The 20,445-nt window shown below is 41.0% G+C and overlaps 1 protein-coding gene across 4 annotated transcripts in view; it reads left to right on the top strand.

The window, feature by feature from the left end:
* Window positions 1–18,677, top strand: part of ZBTB44 (zinc finger and BTB domain containing 44) — a 37,772-nt gene extending 19,095 nt beyond the window's left edge. For 3 of the 4 annotated variants that reach the window (XM_005528453.3, XM_014257365.2, XM_088066770.1), the window contains exons 3-6: window positions 3,131–3,215; window positions 8,721–8,884; window positions 11,097–11,397; window positions 13,455–18,677. In XM_005528453.3, the coding sequence (XP_005528510.3) occupies window positions 3,131–3,215; window positions 8,721–8,884; window positions 11,097–11,397; window positions 13,455–13,737 (833 nt within the window). In that variant the 3' untranslated portion in view covers window positions 13,738–18,677. The remainder of the gene's footprint in view (window positions 1–3,130; window positions 3,216–8,720; window positions 8,885–11,096; window positions 11,398–13,454) is intronic. The other variant, XM_014257366.2, reaches the window with a different exon arrangement.
* Window positions 18,678–20,445: the final 1,768 nt, after the last annotated feature.

Here is a 20,445-nt window from a genome sequence, read left to right as displayed (position 1 = left end):
ATCTGCATTTCTGTGGGATTTGATTCTCAAGTTGCTTCATCAAATGCTGCTGGTTGCTGAGAGAAATCTTTTTTCCATGACAGACAATTTGAAACCAGTTTTGGGTTCTTATAGCAGGCTGTTCTTTATTAAGAGCTAATACTTAAAGGTTACTGGAACAATCCCTTTTTTCCTCTGAGCAGAATGCATTGAATGGCTTTTAGTAAATCAGAAGATAGAGCTTTTTCAACATTTCTAGTTTAATTATCAAAATTTTGCCCAAGTCAGCTATTTTACTCTCAAGTGGCTTGACCTGTGCTCAGCAGAGTTTTGCTGAAAGATTTTTAATAACGCCTGTTCTGTTTGAAGACTGTAAGAATGGCAAATGGACTGCTCTGCTTCATTCAAATAACGTGAGTGTGAAAGGCTGCCCCCAGTAATGAAATGAATAAACTACAGCAAAGAGTTGTAGCCTTGTAAGTCTGCATTATTTGTTTGGTTTGGTCGGTGCAACACTGTGACTTTCAGGCTGACCCTCCAGAGCAGCAGTGTACATTCAATGCCAAACTATTCAGGCAATACCCACTAAAAAGAAATGAAAATATTTCCCATTTATGCCATCCCTTGCTGTTGGATTGTTCTCCAGTTTGTATAACTCACGTGTTGATATTTTAGATTATAATGCTTTTTTCAAATGATAATGTTTTCTTTATTGGAGACAAGGATGTTTAGCTTTGCTGAGGAGCAGACTTAATGTCTTATGTTTAAATCTTAAAATGTAGTTTGCCAAAGTAGTACATAAATTAAAAACTAAAAGAAACTATTTGCTGGGGAGCCACCAGGAAAAGTGGTCCTTGTTCAAAAACAAGTTTTGTTTGATTGAGTTTTTAACTCATTGCAGTCAGAACTGGAAGACTTTGCTGGGGCCATGTGATAAGAGATACAAATTGTTTCATCAAAGTAATTATATCATCACAGTCAAAATAGAACAAGAAGCAATAATGATTAGGGAAAGTTAAAAATAGCATATTGAGTGATATATATCATAAATATATAAATAAATATCACACCAAGGCAGCTTAAAGAACAAACTGGGTGTAAACTCCAGGCCACAGATGAGTTTTGTGTGCATGGGGTGGAGAATCTCAGGCTTTAGTGATTATAATTTTTAAACTTAAATATCTGTCATTGCTGTTAGTACAGCATGTTCTGCCTTAAAACAGCTGCAGAGAGAAGGAAAATGTGCCAGGGCCAAATCTTTAAAGTACAAATCTGCTCTTTGTCTTTGAATGTGTTTGAATTAATATTTAGTGGTCTTGGCATAATAACCATCCTCAGAATGGCTTTTATTCATGTTTTGCTATAAAGGGAAATGGTGTTCTTGCTTTTTAGCACAGTTATGATACAGCACACTTTGTAGCTAGAAAGCACTTTTTACCTCCCAAAAATGCATTACTTTATGCAGTAATGGGAGAACAGTAAATGGAGGCAGCAAGATATGTTAAAGTACAGTTTTTTCTTCCCTGAACATATTTTCCTCATATAATTACATATATTTATCTTAGTGTTTTATAGTGCATTTACAAAAGCATTCTTGCCTCTCTCTCTCTGATATTGCAAAAAGCTCTTATTCACTCTTTGGAAAATTTAAGAATTGTTCATTTGCTATTTATTGGAATATTTGGAAGCAGTTTATAATATGGAAGGAGACATGGAGCAGGGACTTGATAAATAAGTCATTATGGTTACAAAACAGCTGTGTCTAAGAAGATACTCTCATAACTCATTAGCACTTTTGGCTTTTGAGAGGTGAAGGCATGAAATTAAACCTAAGAGCAGTTGGGCTTATTTTTCAGTAGACTGTCATGTAAGTATTTAATGAGAAAGAAGGATAAATCAAAATGGGATTAACTTTTGTGACTTTTATTTTATTTATTATATTTATTTTTATTTTATTTATTGTGACTTTTTTTAATAGATTGCTTAGTTGGTGAATTCCCCAAGTATAGTTTGTCACCTCTTAACAAAATTAAAAATTTTGATTTTACTAATTGTGAAACTGCCAGAGATGCAATTTTCCTCTTGCCACTGGCCCCATAACATGGCATCACACTCACTTCAGGAAAGATCTCTCATTCTTTTTGACAGAATTTGCACATTTTCTGCTTCACCTTTCACGTCCCTGTTCCTTCTCTTTGGTTTTCCATTTCGTCTGACACTTTTCAGTGTACACCTAATTCTACTTGATTTTCCTGGTGAGCTTTAGGGTCCCCAAATTCAGATTGCTCATGTACCCCTCTTTTAGAAAGCAGAATTATTTTCCCCCAGTAGCAAGAGCAGCTCGTAGCACTGTCCTGCACTTTGCCTGTCCTCGAGGTGGAGGGAGAGAAATCTCCTTCCCCATCTGTCCTCCCATGGATTCAGTGGGGAGATCCAGAGGCTGCTTGACCAAACACCCAGCAGTGATGAGCAACAGCCCCACCAGTGAATGGAGGTGTGGGTTTATTTTAGTGCTGAATTTCCATTGGATTCTGTTCCCCAAGGCCCTGGAGCTACATTTGCCCTGATGCTGGTGAACTGAGCAGAGCCCTGGAGTGGTTTTGTTTATACATTTCTCTTACAAACAAGTGTTTGGTCTCTTTTGTGTTGCATTTCTGATTTCCTAGAGGGCTCTTCCTGTCTCAGCTGCTTATCAATAAACGAAGACATTATCAATTAATATATTTATGGAAGATTTAGAACACAAAAGCCATTTAGTGTAGCAGGCTTGAATTCCTTATTGCTCAGGAAGTCTTGAAAAATTGACAAAATAATCCCTTTGGGTGAACATAACATTTCCGCTTTACAGGGCTAGTACTGGATGTATTTTGAAAACTGGCTGTATTTAACATTTCCATTTCCTAGGTGCACCAAATATGTGTCCTTTATTGAGCTGTCAATTTACTGGGTAATCTGTGCAGAGAGAAGCTGATTCTGAACAAGTTGCTTCTGGGTGTTCTAAATTACTTTCCCAAGGCACTTTTATTATCTTATCACCCAGGAAGCAGCATCTCTCAGAGATTTGGGAAAGCAAGCTTGATATGTATTTACCTGCCACCCAACCCTTTTTGAACAGGTATTTGCATTAAATTGCCCTTTTTTCTTTGCCTAGGCTCAATAGATGAGGGGGTTACAGAGGGATTGCCCACACTCCAAAGCACCTCTGGCACTAACGCTCATGCAGACGATGATGATCGGTATGTACCAACCTGGTGTGCAAAGTGCTCTGCACCAAGTGCTGTGCTGTAATTAACCTCCCCAGCCTTAATCCCACAATGTTTAGTTGTTTCTACATCAAGTTCTCCGTGTTGATCAAAGTACAATCAGTGCCTGGAGGAGCAGATGCTTTAGAAGAATGTAGGTGATGAAAGTCAGAATCTGCTTACTCGTTGCTTTTTGTTTCCTATCTATTTCCAGGCAGCACTGGTGAAGAAAGATAGTGCTGTTCCTGCTGTTTCTTCATCATTGCTCTTTATTAATAAATTTTAATTAAACCTCCATATGAAACATGCATGCTAAAGCAACAAAAACAAGGACCTAGCTCTGACTTCACAAGGCCTTGCTGCTGCAAGCCACAGGAGAGGCAGAGGAGCCTTAAATCTCTTCTCCCAAACTTTCTGCCTGTAGCTTCTTACCAAGATGCTGTGTAGCACTTACTGTAAATATTTAGCAGGCTTTTGCTGTGCTGAGCTGAGTGATTTATTAAAGGAATCCTTTATAAGGGAAAGCTGGCAGAGAAAACCAAACTAAACCAGGTCTGTTTGGTCAAAGAGACATCGGAGTTCTGTTAGTGAGGTACCCACACATGGCACACAGGGCTGCTCTCAGCTGCTCTGACTTCCAGTTCTTAGCTAGTCCCTCTCTAAAGCACATTTTTCCAAACTGGTGTTCGCAGGGGTTTGTGAGACAAATGGGTCTGAGGAAGAAGTGTGAACCTTTGGAAGTTGTTCCAGAAACTCTGTCAAGAGAAGCTTCCTATAGAGATAATAACCAAGAGGTGCATTTTCATAGCTCATAAAATCTTTCCTGTCATTTCCATCTCAAATGTGTCCCACCTCCCTTAAAAAGGGAAAATAACTGCTTAGATAAGACTTTTTGGATGACATGGAAGATTTTATCTATCTGCTAACAAACTTGTGTATAAAAATAACACCCAGCACTTGAGGGTTGAATTAATAGTAGGAGCACATGTTGCACTTGAACTAATCCAGGCTTTTAAACCTGTAATTCTGAAGTCAAGTGGCACACGTATTTTCAGCAGTGGAATGTTTCAGAAGATTCCTATAAAACTGCAGAGCTTCAGCACAAACTGCATAGAAAATTTAGAAGATAAAAAAGGTCTTTAAACACACTGAAAATTCCCACTAAAAGATCTCTTCCATGCAGAGAAGGAAATAATATTTACCTTAGTTTATGCACCAGTTTGAAAATAGTCTCAGAGTGACAGAAGTATCAGCAAAATTAACTACAATTTGCACCTTTTTTCAATAGCTACAAGTGTACTAAGAGTCATGGGGGTTTTAGGCTCCAGAACTAAAGCTTTCCACCAGGTGATTTATTTTATAAATACAAATGAAAGTGTCAAGAATGTTCTTATTCCAGGAACCAGTTAAATGTGTAAAATGGTGCTTCCAAGACCTAAGCAGTTTCCTTTCAGGGGTGTATGTGTGTTTGTCTTGTCAGTGCATTCAAATCCACTGGGACAGTGTAGGGTTAAACTTAAATTCCCATTTCAAGCATGGGATGGGCACAGCATAAATAACATAAATATGGCCTGTCATTCACTGTGCAGCAGTTTGGGCACACAGTTTTGGGGGCGTAAGAATTCTGAATAAAATGAAATACGTTTCTCTAGCTGGATCAAGAAAAAACAATCAGTGCACTTTTTCAGTGTTTCATGCACCTTTAAGTCTATGTTGTATATTACATTTCTATTTCTAAAACAAAGGAAAAGACTAGTCCTTCTAAAGGTCTCTCAATATTACATCTGTGTCACTGCAGAAAGAATCATAAAAATTTCAAAAACTAAGATGTCTTATCTCTTGAGTTTCTGTATTAAATAATTAACATCATTAATTTGGCCTCCTGCATAATCAGTGTTTCATAAACACTACGTCACGTGTAATTGCTGTCAGCTTAATGGGCACACAGGAATCTTTAAGTATTAAAATTACTGCTCCACAGTGAAGTGACTCGATCTTCTCGAGTGTGGCCCGGCTAGCTCAGTGATGAGGTTTCTCTTCACTCGAGTTTCAAGCCAGCATATGTTTGTGGGGTTCACTGATTTTCTTCAAGAATCCAAGTCTATAGAGCGAGTAAAGAAATCAGGGGGGGACTCTCTCTCTGGTTTGCATTCCACAGTTTATTTCTGTGAAGGGGAATCCAAAGGATGAGAGACAAAGGATTTGGGGTCTGGGGGGGTCTCTTTTAACAGGGTTTCTCGGAGGGAGGGAACATCAGAGAGGGAACCAATTATTTTCTCAGTTAGTACATTTTACAAACTTTCTACAAATCAAGGTTACACACGCCAAGATAAAAAATAACAGACACCGACTTCTTCAAATGCCCACAAAGGTGTGGGAGTATTCTATACAGAGGGGCAGAGGGGAGAGAGGGGGGGCCTGGTTTCCTGGCAACACAGGGGGGAAAGAAAGGGAAGGCAAGGTAAGCATGCCCTCTCAGCTTCCATAGCTCACAGGCATTCTGGGACAGGAAAAAGTTACAAACTTCCGTGTAGGAAAGAAGAGTTCTCTTCTCCCAACCCCGTGCTTTCCTGGGCTAAAGAAACTTCAAGCAGCTGGAAATGCCAGCGGGGTCCTCTCTTTACTCTATCCGGCCTCTCGCCGTGGGGCTGAGGAGAGAAACTTCAGTAACCATGGTAACTTGACGCCAGGTAAACAGGAGAAAGAGAAGCTGGGGGGGAATTACAACTAAAAGATGGGAAAAGATACATTTCAGGCTATCAACTACAACAGTGAAGTATCTATTATTTCTTTGATATTTCACATTTGGATTGTTATACACTTTTCTAATCTTGCCTGCTTTAACAGTTGGTCTGTATCAGTTTGTGGCTGCACTTAAAAAGGAGTTGCCCAGTTATAAAAGTTATAAAAGGTCTCTCTGAACCAACAGAATGAGAACCTCCACTTCTCTAAAATAATTGTTATTTGCAAAAAAATGGAACATTTCTAGGTTCACTGGCATTTTGGCATTCATGTTTGTCAGAGTTTACATAGTTAAATATGTAAATAGTCTCAGGGTGAAAAGAAGAAAATATGCAAGTAGGATATTTCAGCGCAAACATTTGAAACCTCTCTATGTAGCTGGTACTAGACAGACAAATCTCAACTGTTAAATGCCACCTTGATCACAAATTGAAAGCCATGAAAAATTAAGTAAATGTGGGGAAAAAGAAGCAGGGGAGAGACAATCTAATAGTGTTTCAAATATAATCTCTTCATGGTGCTAAGTTATGTCACCAAATAGGTATTTCACCCTGCTGGCAGTGTGAGCATGGGAAAAGACAAGCCAGGCACTGATAGCTGGAGAGCCTCATGATTCCCATTAGATCTGCTTTAATCAGCCCTCCTCATCATGAAAGATGTATGAATTAAAAAACCAAACTTTATTTTCAATTTCTTCTGTGGAGTTGTACCCATAGCACTTCTCCTCCAGGGGTAGAGGAGGTGGCACAGGCGTGGAGGGTGAGCAAGCCTGAGAAAGGTGGAAACAAAAGGAGAGCTCTGGCTCCTGATTCCTGCCCTACTTTGAGAGAAAGCTCCTGAGAAAACTCCTGAGAAAGCTCCAGGAGCACAACGAGCCCGTGCCTCCTCACAGTCCCCTAATGTAGGAGTGAGGGAGGCAGGATCTAAGGTACACGTCAGTAGAAGATGAAATTCTTTGTTGTCACAAAACCCAAATGTTATTCTTATTTGAGCACACTCTGTCTATAAAAAAGGAAGTGGAGTGCCAGAGTTGGTCAGGAATTTGGTTAGAATATCAGAATCTATGTTTAAAATACCTTCACTTATTTCAAAAAGCCTCAGTTGCCTTTTTTTAGACCCCAAAATGGCAAAGAGCTCCATTCTGCCAGGCCCAGGACAGGAGCTAGTGACTGTGCTCTTGCAAATATTCCCTTTATCACAGATCAACAAGTCTGTCAGAATCTCTGTTTTCCACAGCTTTGGGACCCTACTGTGTATAAAAACTCAAGGACAATAAAATTTCTTCTTTGGTGCAATTCTTCCTCCAGTGTCATGTGAGATCAGAAATCCTGATGGGTTTTACAGATTGATACTAAACTCCTACAGGAAACTCTTTAATCTTGGGTGTATCAAGAGATACCTGGTGCTCTGTCTCCAGATAAATTTTACAACTGGAACTTCTGCTGCTGAGAATTCTGCACTCAGAGTTCAGATACCCTCTGTCCTCAGAGTTGTAGTGACATCCTTTTCCAGAGTAGAGACAGATTAAATGTTGATTTTAAAGAGATGATCCTAGTTCTTGCCCTCCTGTGCTGAACTGCTCTGTGGATTTTTTTATAATATCAAGGAAACTGTATTTGTGCAAAGTGCATGTTTCATTTGTGTGAGTGCTAGAAATCCCCATATCCAGCATAACCCTGAAGCCAGCCCTCTGGGATTGAGGGGGAAGCAGAGCAGCAGAAGGCTTTCCTCAGTTAGGAAAACTTTCTGACTGTGAGGAGACCTCATTGCATCTTTTCTCAGGCCATTTCAGACCTTACAGCTGAATAAAGTTAAAGTTGCAATGTGCTGGCCATGGAATGAACAGTCAGGGTCAGAGCAGTTCCCTGCTGCCAGTGATGGCTGATCTTTCAGCAGGCTGGGAGCAGCTGAAGTGGCTGTTTCACCAAAAATCCAGATCCCCTCAGGGAGGGGAAACCCTAGGTAAGTACAAACCCTGTTGTTCCCATGTTTGTACCAGCAGGTTTGTTCCTATTTCACTGTGCCCTTTAGCAAGTTCCTTCCCAGAGGACTTGGATTAGAGCACTACAGTTCCCTTAAACAGTCTGCAGCTGGAAGCTATGGAGGAGCAATTAGTCAGTTTTAAATAAATTACTTTGAAAGTTAAATTGTTCCTTATTGCAGTCCGTGTGCTGTTTTTTAAACACAGCACTGGAGCTCTGTTCATGGAGCTCTTTGAATCAGACAAGGAACAAGTATTGCTTCATTAGATTGATATTTTAAACTTAGAAATATTCAATTGTAGATACTATTTGTTGATGAAACTTGGATTGAGATGAAAAATTAATTTGCTTTAATTTCATTTGCAAATATCACTGAAGCTGCAAAATACTCCTTTGCTTTTCATTTGCTCAGCTCTATAAACTCTTCCTCAGGGACTGTTTAGTGATTGCAAGTCATCAATGTGCTGGAGAAAATGCCCACGCCTGGAAAATAACATTCAGTTTGCAGTTGTGCTCAGGTCTGTTGGCCAAAGAAACAGAATTCTGAGCTTATTCCCTGGCTGTGTTCAGATGTGCAGTGTCAGTGACTGTAAGACTTCAGGTGCAGATCAGACACGTTGTTATGGACCCAGAGATTTCCAGAATAAATGGGGATTTCAGCAGAAAAGTCTCTTCCTTCTCACATAAAAATGCTCAAGGTTCAGATTTTCACAGACAAGGCTTCATGGGTCATTTCTCTGGCTTGTTTGTAAATCAGTGCCTTTTTATTTTGTAGTCTGGAGAACGTTCAGTATCCCTACCAACTCTACATTGCTCCTTCCACCAGCAGCACAGAGAGGCCCAGCCCAAACGGTCCCGACAGACCCTTTCAGTGTCCCACGTGCGGGGTGCGCTTCACTCGCATTCAGAACCTAAAACAACACATGCTTATCCACTCAGGTAAGAAACACCCCTGTTCCCCAGAATTCGTGACTCACAACCTCGCTCTGCAGCAATTGTAATAATGCAGCTCTTTCACTTCACTTGCCAAGTGCTTGAGAGTTGATTTCAGAAAGGCTGGGTAGAGGTTTGTCTCGCTTGTCTTGATCCCTGGAGTCTGACTGATAGTTGTGCTCATGGATGATTAGCGTTTGTGTGGACTGAAAAAAAACCTGATTGCCTGGAACTCATCAGGATAAGTAATTTTCATGAAAAATATCTGAGATGAAATGAAGTATACTTGGCCCTTTTATTGCTCTAAAGAAGTAGATTGAAATTCTTCCTCTGCCATGTTGTAATTATCTGCTGTGTTTCAGAGGAAGCTTGAAGCCATAAGCAAGTATCTATGTCCTTGCATTGAGGAAGGTTGTGTGCCTTGGGATCTCAGACTTTTTGGAGGGATTGCAGGACAACTGAATTGGTTTGATAATCAATTTAGCTCCTGCAGGTAGCACAGGCAACCAAAGGTTTATGTGAGTTCTTCCTCTGGGCCTTGCTCCCCAAATACAGTTTGATTTCTAACCAAGCATGAACTCCCCATGTATTTGCTATTGGTGTTTTCAAGACCTATCAGCATTACGTGGCAATAACATTGACATTTGAGGGAATAAAGGGAATATTGAAGGGTTGTTGCACTTGGGCACAAAGCCTCATGGTTTAGCATCTCCTGGTTTGAGTCTGATTCTTATCTGCACACAGAGGCTGAACCATTCTGGGACAGAGCAGCCACAACTGACAAGGTCCAATTTTTTTCCCCATCAACAATTATTTGTTGAATCCTTTCAAGCAAAATAACCAGATATGTGTTTAATACTTGAAAAAGCAAATTCTGTGGGCATATCAGGTTCAAAATTATCCCAAACCTGTTGTTAAAATCTGACAGCAAAGCATCTCTGGCCAACCTGTCAACTGACAACCCCTGGGTAAAGCTGAGAGATTTGAATAGCTGGTTTAGAATAATTGACATGCAAAAGAACTCTCAAAGCTTGTCAATGTTGAAAGTGTTTTCACATGAGCAAAATGGCTAAAGAGATTTCCCTCAAACTACCAGAGGAAATAGGTGCCCTTGCACAGTAGGAAAGCATGAAAAGTTTGAGCTCCACCAGACCATATTCCAGTTTATTGACTTGTTTTCACATGCTTAACAGGGTGTTTCAGTGTAACCTTAACTACAGCTTTCTCTGTCTAAAAACCCTCAATTAAAAGTTCACCTCCTGCTTTGAAAGTAAGGAAAGTAGAGTGAAAGACTGGGGGAATTAACAGCCAGGCCTGATGCACATTCAGCCTTCTGAAAAAATCTTTTCTATTCCTTGACAGCCCTATTATGAATAGAGCTCCATATTCCAGATTCTTAGCCTCATGTTTGGATTTTCCCACTTTCTGGAGTTCAGACTTTTTATTAAATCTGAAGGTTTTGGTGACTCAGACTTCTACATTGTAATAGTTCTGTTTGTGTGACTGCACATTCAGCCACTGCAACATGTTGCAGAGCTCACATGTTTTAGGGAAAGAAATCAAAAATTTGATAGGAACTGAATTTCTAAATTAATACAAGAAAAAAAAATGAGAGGCATGAAGCTCAGCTGTCTTAGAGAGCTGTCTGTCATGCAAAGTTGCCGAAAAGTCTTGTACAGCAAGGTTCCCACGCAATATAAAGGCTCCTAGTGCCCCTTTTATCACCATTCCTGCTGCCTTCCAGGGGTGTCCATGTGCACACAGTCCCCTTGCCAGAGCACTTCTCCGAGGCCAAAGGCAGCCAGAAAAACGGCAATTAAGGGTAGGCTGATAATTGCATTGTTGGGAACCAGTCTGGCACAAGAATCTGCCGAGATCAAAGGAGTTCAAAGGCACTGGAGACAACTGCAGCATCAGGTCCTTGTTGGCTGTGCCTGGGGATCTTTAATCCACGGGGGCTTGTGTTCCATTTAAAGCGTGGGGAAGGAGCCTCGGGACAGGTCACAGCGATGAGATTTCTCGGAGGTTGTCACTGAGGGAGCACAGCTCTGCTCTAATTGTTTCTGCCTTTTTAAAGTTAACAGAGAATCTCTTCCTCAAACAGGGCTTTGCTGTGACCGCCTACAGCTGCTGTCCCTGTGCTGTAGCACTCTGGGAGGATTTTGCCCCTGAGCTGTGGCTGCACAAGGTGAACGTGTTTGCGCTCTCTCTTCCACAGGCATTAAACCCTTTCAGTGTGACCGCTGTGGGAAAAAGTTCACCCGAGCTTACTCGCTCAAGATGCATCGCCTGAAGCACGAAGGTAAACGCTGTTTCCGGTGCCAGATATGTAGTGCCACTTTCACTTCCTTCGGGGAATATAAACACCACATGCGGGTTTCCCGGCACATTATCCGCAAGCCTCGGATTTACGAGTGCAAAACATGCGGCGCCATGTTCACCAACTCTGGAAATTTAATCGTTCACCTGAGGAGCTTGAACCATGAAGCATCAGAGCTAGCAAACTACTTCCAGAGCAGGTGAGGTGCACAGCAAAAACCTAACAGGGAAACTTGCTTTTTTCTTTTTTTTTGCTTTTTTTTTTTTTCCTTTTTTTCTGCTTTTTTTTTTTTTTTTTTTCCTTAGATGATCATTTCCTGCTTTCAGGGCAGCCTGCTGTGCCTCTCATCAGGTTGCCAGCTAATTCCAGTCAGATTGATTCCTGCTCCACTCTCTGTTGTATCTGATCTGTCTTGCAGCATGGGAGCTATATAGGAGGCTACTGAAGAATCCAGTGATATGCAGAGGCTGGTTCTGGGTTATTTAATTTCTCTTTTCAGTAGTATCTGTGGCCAGGCCAATGGTGTGAAGCCATAGTGTTCTGTCCTACAGGATCTGTGATTTGATATTGATTTGCTTTTCAAAATCTTGTACGTAGCCTGTTCACTTTCATAGGGCACAGACTTCCTACTTCATTTTAAGTGCTTGCTTAACACTGTGGAAAGTTTGCATTACTCCAGACCTTCTCCTTTCTCATTTCCCAGATAACATTACTAAATGATTAGGATAATAGGTTTGGAAATAGTAAGGGCCACTTGGACATTTTTTATCAGGGCACAAAAGACTTGGCATATCTCACAAATGCACTGCTAAAGACTATTAAAAGAGTTCTGAGGTATCAGACAAGTGCTGTATTCTCTCATTGATACAAATGTAATGTTGGAATTTGAGATAGAAAATACAAAAGTTGGATGAGAGAAACTGAAGACAGGAAGGTCTTCCAGCTCTTAAATCTATAGAGAGAGTGCAGCTTGGTGTGTGTAAGTCATCTGCCCTCAGCAATGCAAAAGAGGTGTGTTCTGAATGTTACAGCATCCCAATCCCACCTCTCCTGATTTCCAGACATTATTCTTTTTTCCATAATAAACATTTGAGTATTTTGTTCTGTCTGATTAACTCAGAAGTGACGTAGGACGAAAAAAAATTGAAAAACAAAGCAGGAAAGACTGTCACTGTTCTTTCAGCAGAATATTGTTTAAAAGTACAAGTGCTTCATATCTGTGGGCTTATGCTGTTCTTGTTCTTGGTTCTTGTGCCAAAACTGGAGCATAAACCCTGCAGGGTGGTGCCCTGGTTGTGGTAAGCACTGCATTGTTGTCAGCAAATTTAAGTCATGTTAAAGAGTGTGATTTTAGTTGCTTATAGCCCTTCCTTCAGTCTGATTTGACAAACACAAGGTTTAGCAGAGCTGGCTGTGAGTTTGGGTTGGAGCAGTGAATGCTGCTGTCATTTAAGGATTTCTTTTAACTGAGGCATTGCCAGGTGAACCAAGGCATACAAACGTGCTGATATGTGATATATGTATATACTTGTCTCAACTACAAACTTCATGTCTGGTGCTGAAAACTTGCAAAGAAATTTATTTTTGTTACATCCTCATGCTCTGAAAATACAACTGGAGCGTTTGATAGGTTTTCTTTGGATCCACTCAGCCCTCAGCTGTTAAGAGTGCATAGTTGTCCAGAAAGGATTAAAAGGGGAAGGAAGTGCAATTCCATTCTTTTCTCAGGAGTGTGATACGTGTCAGGATCACAGCCCCCACTGCAGCTGGCAGCTTCCACTGCCTTCAGCTGACTCACCTTGTGCCTCTGGTTCCAGCCTGCCCACTTGGAGGGCAGTCCTGCTGCTGCTCTGGGGGATGTTGTACCTCAGACATGGAAAAGGCCACGTTTTGCCAGTGCTGAACTCATTTTTGTTTCTATTTTTAAAGCCTGAGTGCTCCCTTTTCTTCAATGAGGTTTTCAGTGCCAAATGCGTTCCAGACATTAACTTGCATTCTCATCAAGGTGATACAATCTAATAAAAAGAAGTTGCTGTGTAGGAAATACAGATGCGAAATAGATGCCACTGAATAAATTCTGTGTGTGGGAATGAGAACCAGGTTATGGTGCTTAGTGGAGTATGTCAGTGCCATGATCTTGGCCAGTGTGAAATGAGTACCTTTGTTCTCTGTCAATGCAGTGTGTAGCTTGTGTGATGGAGCCGATTCCATGGTGTGAGAAATGACATTTCTCTTCTGTCCTTTACCCTCTTCCAGTGACTTCCTAGTACCGGACTACTTAAACCAGGAACAAGAGGAGACCCTCGGGCAGTATGAGCTAGGGGAGCATGGCTTTGAAAGCAACTCTTCTGTCCAAATGCCTGTCATTTCACAGGTGTCGTCAACTCAGAATTGTGAAAGCACTTTCCCCTTGGGGTCTCTGGGTGGGTTGGCAGAGAAGGAAGAAGATGTGCCAGAGCAGCCAAAGACTAACGCCACTGCTGAGGCAGCTGCGGGTGACCCTCCGAAACCGGAGCTGTCATCTATTACTATCGAATAATTCATGGTTTGGTTTCATTTTTGTTCTTTGGAAAGTGCCTGTGTTTGGTCCTGTACATTTTAATTTAATTTTTTTAAACGAAAAGTGGGGAGATTTTCCCCTTTTTACTTTGTAAGCTACGCTTTAAACTGAGAACTGCGACAGATGTTACATTATTTTTCATGACTGAATGATCACTTCTGTGAAAATATTTAAGACTGATTGCACAAAAAAAGATCTTGTCAGAACATCATGGAAGCTGTGATATACTTCTAAAGAAGAACAACTGATTCAGATCACTTTAACTATTCCTTCTTCCACAGTTAGAACAGCTCATTAAGTTTCTCTTGCTTCTGCAGGCCCTCTGGTTAAGGGAAAGAAATCAGAGGAAACCTTTTTTAAATGATAAACAAAGGGATGCATTGGAAACCATGATTGAACAGTTTTGACTAGTTTTGAGTGGATGCTTTAATCTTCTCCATAAAGAAGTGACACTTCCTATATGTGCCTGCTGTTTTTCAAAGCCCTTACTGTGCCCTGTGCTTGGAAATGGTGAGCGGTTTTGAAAGGAACAGTCACACACTTCTTCAAAACACACGATCCCTGTCCAGCCCAGATGAATGCCAGGTATTCCTATTTCTTCTATTCCAGTCCTTTTAGAAACTGCTTGATCAAATAGCCTAAACAGATCTGCCCAGCTGAGGTTAGGCCTGGAAAGTCTAAAGGTGCACCAGGAATTGGGAACGATGGAAAAGTGTTTGGCCATGCAAGCCTGACAAATATCTCCTGACTGTATCTGTCTGTAGATGGGGAACCACAAAGGAAAATGAAGATTTTCCCAAACTGAAATTCTTAAACCACAGCCAGATTATTTGCAGTTCTGATCATTGCCCCCTCACGTACACACTGTATTTTTACTAATCTGAGAGCTAGCTAGAGGGAGTTTACAGACCGGAAAAAAATAAGCTCTTTTGTGCATTATTGCACATTTTTTTTTGTTTATACATATGTATGTATAGTTTTAGAGATTTTTATTAGCCTGTTTTGGACAAAACAAGCAATTTATTCTCTCTAAGGACAACTTTCTAACCAACAGGGGGGTTGTTTACAAAAAGCCTATAGAGCAATGATGAATTGTTCCTGTTTCAAAACACTTTAAATCCTTGCCAGCTCGGTTTATTAAAGGCCATTACTCCAGCTACACACACAGCTCAAGCATGCAATAAACTGAAAATATTTGCAATTTTGTTTTTCCATATTTAGAAAAAGCTACAAATGGAGGGTGTGGGATTTTCAGAGCAGTGAGTCTTGTTTGGTCAGTGCTGTTTGGGCACAAGTACTGCTTTGAAACCTAAATTAGGAAGTACATTAGGAGATTTGTGATTTTTCTTACAGCTTCTGAAGTTAACTCAGTGTTTGATGCCAAATACCCACGGCCTACAGATGATGTGCTGAGTGAGTAGGTATTGCTTGATCTCAGTATTCCAAAGGCACTCCCTTACTTTTGGGTCTTGTTTTTTGTAAATTGTTGTTTTCTGGCTGGATTTGTTTTATGCAAACATGAGGAGGAAATGGAACCAATAGAGAAAGTTGCTCCTGAAGAAACAGAAGACACAAAAGTTGTATTATATTGCACATCAATTTGTATTCAGTCAGCCTAGGCAGCTCTAATACTCTCTGGGTCTGAGTTCTTTCTATTAATAGCCAGCTTTTGTAAGGAAAAAAGTTTATTGACCTTTGGAAAGAGTTTAAAGGGTTTCAGTGACTTAAGCAATTTTTCTCCTTTTAGGTAAAACCCACATATTTTAGTTAAATAGAGAGAAAACAGTTTGGATTGAAGTACTTTCCAAGTTGCTGGAATGAGGTTTCTCCACCAGATCCAAAGGGTATTTTAGAAACCTGCTGCAAAGAAGTTCTGTGCTGCAATTCAGTCTTGATTATATCTACCTTTGTGAGGATTCTTAAAAGGGCTTGAAGGAGAAATGCTTTTTCTGGGCTGCTGTACTGTGAAATAGCCCAGTGCCTGTTGATGAGCTGAATTTAGAGACCATTTCTCTTCCACTTCTGATTTCTCTGAGAAGCCAGTGAGACAAGACAATGCCTTTTGCTGAGCTTTATTCTGAACTAGAGGGCTATGACACTGAACTCAAATACAGCATTTTCTCTTTTTCCTTATGTCTTATGCAGGTAAATGAGAGTCCTTTGTGATTCATGTTCTGAAAAGTGCTTCACCCAAAGCACATTTCCTGGCTGCAGAGATGTAATAATCAAAGGTGGTCAGGTATGAGGTGGAGGACATAATCTGATCATTAGAATCTGATCATTTTCATCCCTGAAATATTTTGCTAAAGAGTTCATTGGTGAGAAGGTACAAATACACCATAGACATATCTGGATATTGGATTTTTAAGACTTAAAATTTTGAGCCAGAAGGCAAATTGCTTTCAGAATACCAAAGAGAAGGGGGAAAGTTACAAAGCCTTTATAGCTCTGATCTGTTCTTCCTTGAAAAGAAATAAGGAACATTAACACTGAGGTACAAGGCAAGGCCTGGGGTTCATTATTCATTGCATTGTATGTTACACATTATCTTTTTAACCTCCTTATCTCTGGGTAACATCTTAATTTAGCTCTCACTTTCCAATCTGGTTCAACTGGAGGAACAATAGAGTTCTTGGAGGATTTTGTTTGGTTGGTTTAGGGTTGGGTTTACTTGTTAATTTTCCTGTCTGTAATTGTTTCTTGTTAATATCTCTTTTCTCCATAGAAATGAATACAGTTTAAATGCAAACACTGTTTTATTTCTCCTCTCTAAGTTGTTGGAAGTGTTCAGTTCTTTGAAATGCTGGTGTTCTTCACAAGAGAGATGTAAAAACACAGGACATCTTAAAACAATTTATGTTGCTAATGTTCTTGGATTCCAAACAGAGCAAGAGAGATAACTAAAACAGAAAAGATCTTGCCTTAAACTACACTTGGGATTAAACCTGAAACATAAATTTCCTTCAGTACATTATCAGAGCATTTTGAATTCTAGGATGCATTTTCTTATTTCTTCTTTGGTTTTTTTCCTCCTCCCCCAAAAAAATCCATTATTTAGTATGCATTTCTGTGTCTGCTTTGACAAGGGTCAGGGTTGATGTGGTTCAGCCCTCGTGCTCCAAGCAGAGTCAGCCACGAGTGGTGTTTCCCACAGCTGGAGTTCAGTTGTCAGGCTCGCAGAGACCACGGTCAAGTCTCTCATACTGAGAGATCAGTAGACTCGGTTATTGAAAATGGTTCTGGGTTCACATGGATTCTGAGTCTAAAAGGTGTGAATTTAAACTTTTTTAAAAAGTAATAGCTGCCAATGCAGTCAAATATATTTTATAAGACTATGATCCCTATATGTCCCCTGTGGGATGAAATTTTATTGTTTTTAAGCTATGGTTTAAGGTTTTTATATGAGGGCTTCAGGCGCTTCTTGGTCGCTGGTTCCACCCTGCAGCCCAGGGTGTGGGAGCGCTGAGATGAGTGCTGGTCTCTCCCAGAGACAAACCAGGAAGCATTTTATATGCAAATCCAGCAGGAGCTTTGTGCACCCTGCAGGGATGAGAGAATTCAGATGGAGGAGCACCTGCTGCTCCTACATCCATTGCAACTTCCACACCATCAGAATATGGAAAACAGCTGATTTTCATTCAGGCCGGTTATGTTCGAGTTTTGCTCACAAGGTGAAATCCTGTTTTGGAGGGTTCTCATCTCCAACTCTAGACATAATAAATCCCATAGCATCGTGATGGCAGGTAAGAGGGTTCAAGGCCAGACAGTGCCTCAGCCACATCAGAGGTACCTGGTAAATAGAGTGGGTTCCAAGTATTTGAGGAAATGTACCATAAAAGAAACAAATGTGAATTTTTTTAGTGCAACAGTACTTTCTGCTCTGGGTTTTCGTTCACTCTGTGTGTGCTAGCGCAGTAACTCCGTGTCCCACAGGTCTCACCTACAAATCTGGTTGCACTAAAAAAACAAAGTGGAATCTGGTGCTGCCAGCCTGTGGCAACTGTGCCTACAGTCTTCCTGAGGGTTGCTGAAGTCCCCAGAAGAGTGATTTTGTTTCACCATTCATTTAGCTGATGCATGCTTTTGATATTCTGACCTGTAACCCTGGCTACACCAAGTCCTTGGACAGCTTCCTTGCTCTGTTCCTGCAGTGCCTTCACTCAAGGTGCTGCCCCATGGTGAAACCCCAAAGAGGGAAAAGCGGAAGCTGGAGGGAAAAAAAAATGTGAATTAAATTATTGTTGGGCTTCTTTGTGCATTTTAGTACCAGTGAAACCCCCTTAACTGTGCCAGTCTCCAGTCACCAGCCGTATATCCAGTCATCATCTCATCCACAGTACAGCTTCTCTTGTTGATGCTGGCCACAGCTAGATTACTTGGCATGTTTATTGACCTAACAGAATTGGTTTTGGGTTTTGGTTTTGTTTTTTAATGTATACGATGTTTAAATACACTTCACATTTTATATAATACTATCTGGCTATTAGTATTTTTCAGGAACCATAGTTCTTGGTGGCTATATATATTTTTGTGACTTTTTTTGTAAACTAAGTGCCGTTTCAACGTTACAATCATTTTTAGAGTTATTGTAATCAATGTGAATATCATGTTTTTTCAAATCTGTTCTGAGCCTGTAGTGTTTGCTTTGTGATCATATGTGTAATGTATATATTCTGTATAGTTACATTGTATTGAAATACTAGCTTGTTTGATATAAGAAAAGTATGTATTGGGTAACTTTTTGCTAGCCTGGTTGTTTAATCTTTAAAAAAAAAGTTCCAAAATACAAAAAAAAAAAATCTCCAAACTGGTCCCATTATAGGTCAAAATTAAGGGGGGAGAAAAACTAGTTTTGAGTGTCTTTGGATAGAAACATGAAGCTAAGATTTTTCATTAAAATATTAATGTTTTATGGAGTATATCTTTGCTTTGTGTCGTTATTTAACTCTGCCAGAGTTTGCCTTGCAGTACAACAGAGTAACTTGGACCTTGAGTGAGAAGGTGCAGCTCTGTCCCTTGAGCTACATTCTCTTACAGCTTTGCTTATAACGAGTGCCAAAATAGCTGATAGGAGGAGAACTCACTGGTGCTGAAGCTGCCACTGGGAGAAAGGTAGTTTAAAACAAAATTAACATTAATAAGTGGTTGGAGAAGTTACATGAGTAAAGAGTATTAATAAAGTACACATTTCTGTTTCATTTTCCATTGTATATTACATTGCCTTCTGTTCATGTTCTCTTTAGACCTCATTCTGCAAAGGTGCTGGGGCCAGCTTTGCACAGGGTGATGTTGGAAATCCAAGGGGGAGCCTAATCAAATTAGCAGAATTGTCTGAAAAGGACAGTAGGCACTCATTGTAGTGGCAGCTGTGAGCTTCAAAGTAGTGATGAAACAGCCCAGAATGATGGGACTTAAAATCCATCTCTGCCATTCCTACAACCCTTGTGATTAAAATCACTTTCCTCCTACAGACCCACCTGTCTGAGCTGCAATCCCAGCTGAATCAACAGATAACTTGGGAAAAGGGGAGGGTGGTAAGTGCTTGGCTGAAGAGGTAACTCTGCCCTAGAGCAGCTCAATAACAACAGGCTGGAGTGATTTATACAGCAGCTGCCAATCTGTGTTTGGTGTCTGACACAGTGAGACACAAAATGGAAAAGCACTCCCTGGTGCTGGAGCCACGATGAACCTCGGGTAGGGCTGGAGAGGTTCTAAATCCCAAATTCTCCTTTTACTGAGGACCATGTGTCTGAAAGAGCATTACTGGAAGAGGAGTTTATCTGGTTAGGGCTCTGGAGAGGGTGCAGCATGAGAGGCAGAGGCTTGGGTCTCCCATGAAAGCAAAAGTTCTGGTTCCTTGAAGCCAGGTGCCATTTGGAGTCTGCAGTGATGCTTAGCCAAGTGTCCCCAATTAAATTCTGGCTATGAATGCACACAGCACCCCAGAGCTGGGCAGAGCACCCCTGAAGCTGGAAATTCTCATAGCACCCCAGAGCTGGGCAGAGCACCCCTGAAGCTGGAAATTCTCACAGCACCCCAGAGCTGGGCAGGGCACCCCTGGGTGGATGGTGAGGCCTGGGCTGGTGACTGGAGCAGGTTCTTCCAAAGCACAACCCCATGTTCTGTGTGAAACATCTTTTAGCCACCCTTAACAAAGCAAGTGCACACTATTGAAGCTTTTTGGGTGGATTCCTTAGAGCGTTAAGCATTTTATTCCTGACAGTAATGAAGGATTATTTCTTTGGCTTAGAGGAGAGCATCTGAGCTAAGACCAAACTCAGCTACGGAGAATGGGGCAGAGCAGGGACGAGAGTTCTCCCAGAGCTGATTCCACCGTTCCTACCCAGGTGATATCCTGGGGAAAATGAAGCTGCTGAGAAACCTGGCTGGGGTTATGCATAAAGTGCTTTCCACAAGCTGCATCCCCAGAGTAGTAAGGTAACATCACCACTGTGAGACCCTGAGCATGCAGAGCAGGGGAGGTGTGTCCATGGCAGAGCCTTTCTCCCAGCCCAGAGATTGGGGTGCAGTCCTTGTGGAGTTTGGGGTCTTTAACAGTTTTTCAGAGCACACAAGCGTGCTTGAGAAGCAGATTTACTGATAGTAGCCCTGATTTCCTTAGCTGCCTTTCACAAATCCTTGAGAAATAGGCCACAAACACCCAGAGTGAGATGTGTGTGTTTGAAA

This window comes from Pseudopodoces humilis, chromosome 25 (genome assembly GCF_049639895.1).
Source record: "Pseudopodoces humilis isolate 2021_Gansu_Grassland_sample_001 chromosome 25, ASM4963989v1, whole genome shotgun sequence".
In the NCBI taxonomy this organism is placed as follows: Eukaryota; Metazoa; Chordata; class Aves; order Passeriformes; family Paridae; genus Pseudopodoces; species Pseudopodoces humilis.
Note: the sequence above shows the minus strand (reverse complement) of the source record. Positions and strands in the feature narration are given on the sequence as shown.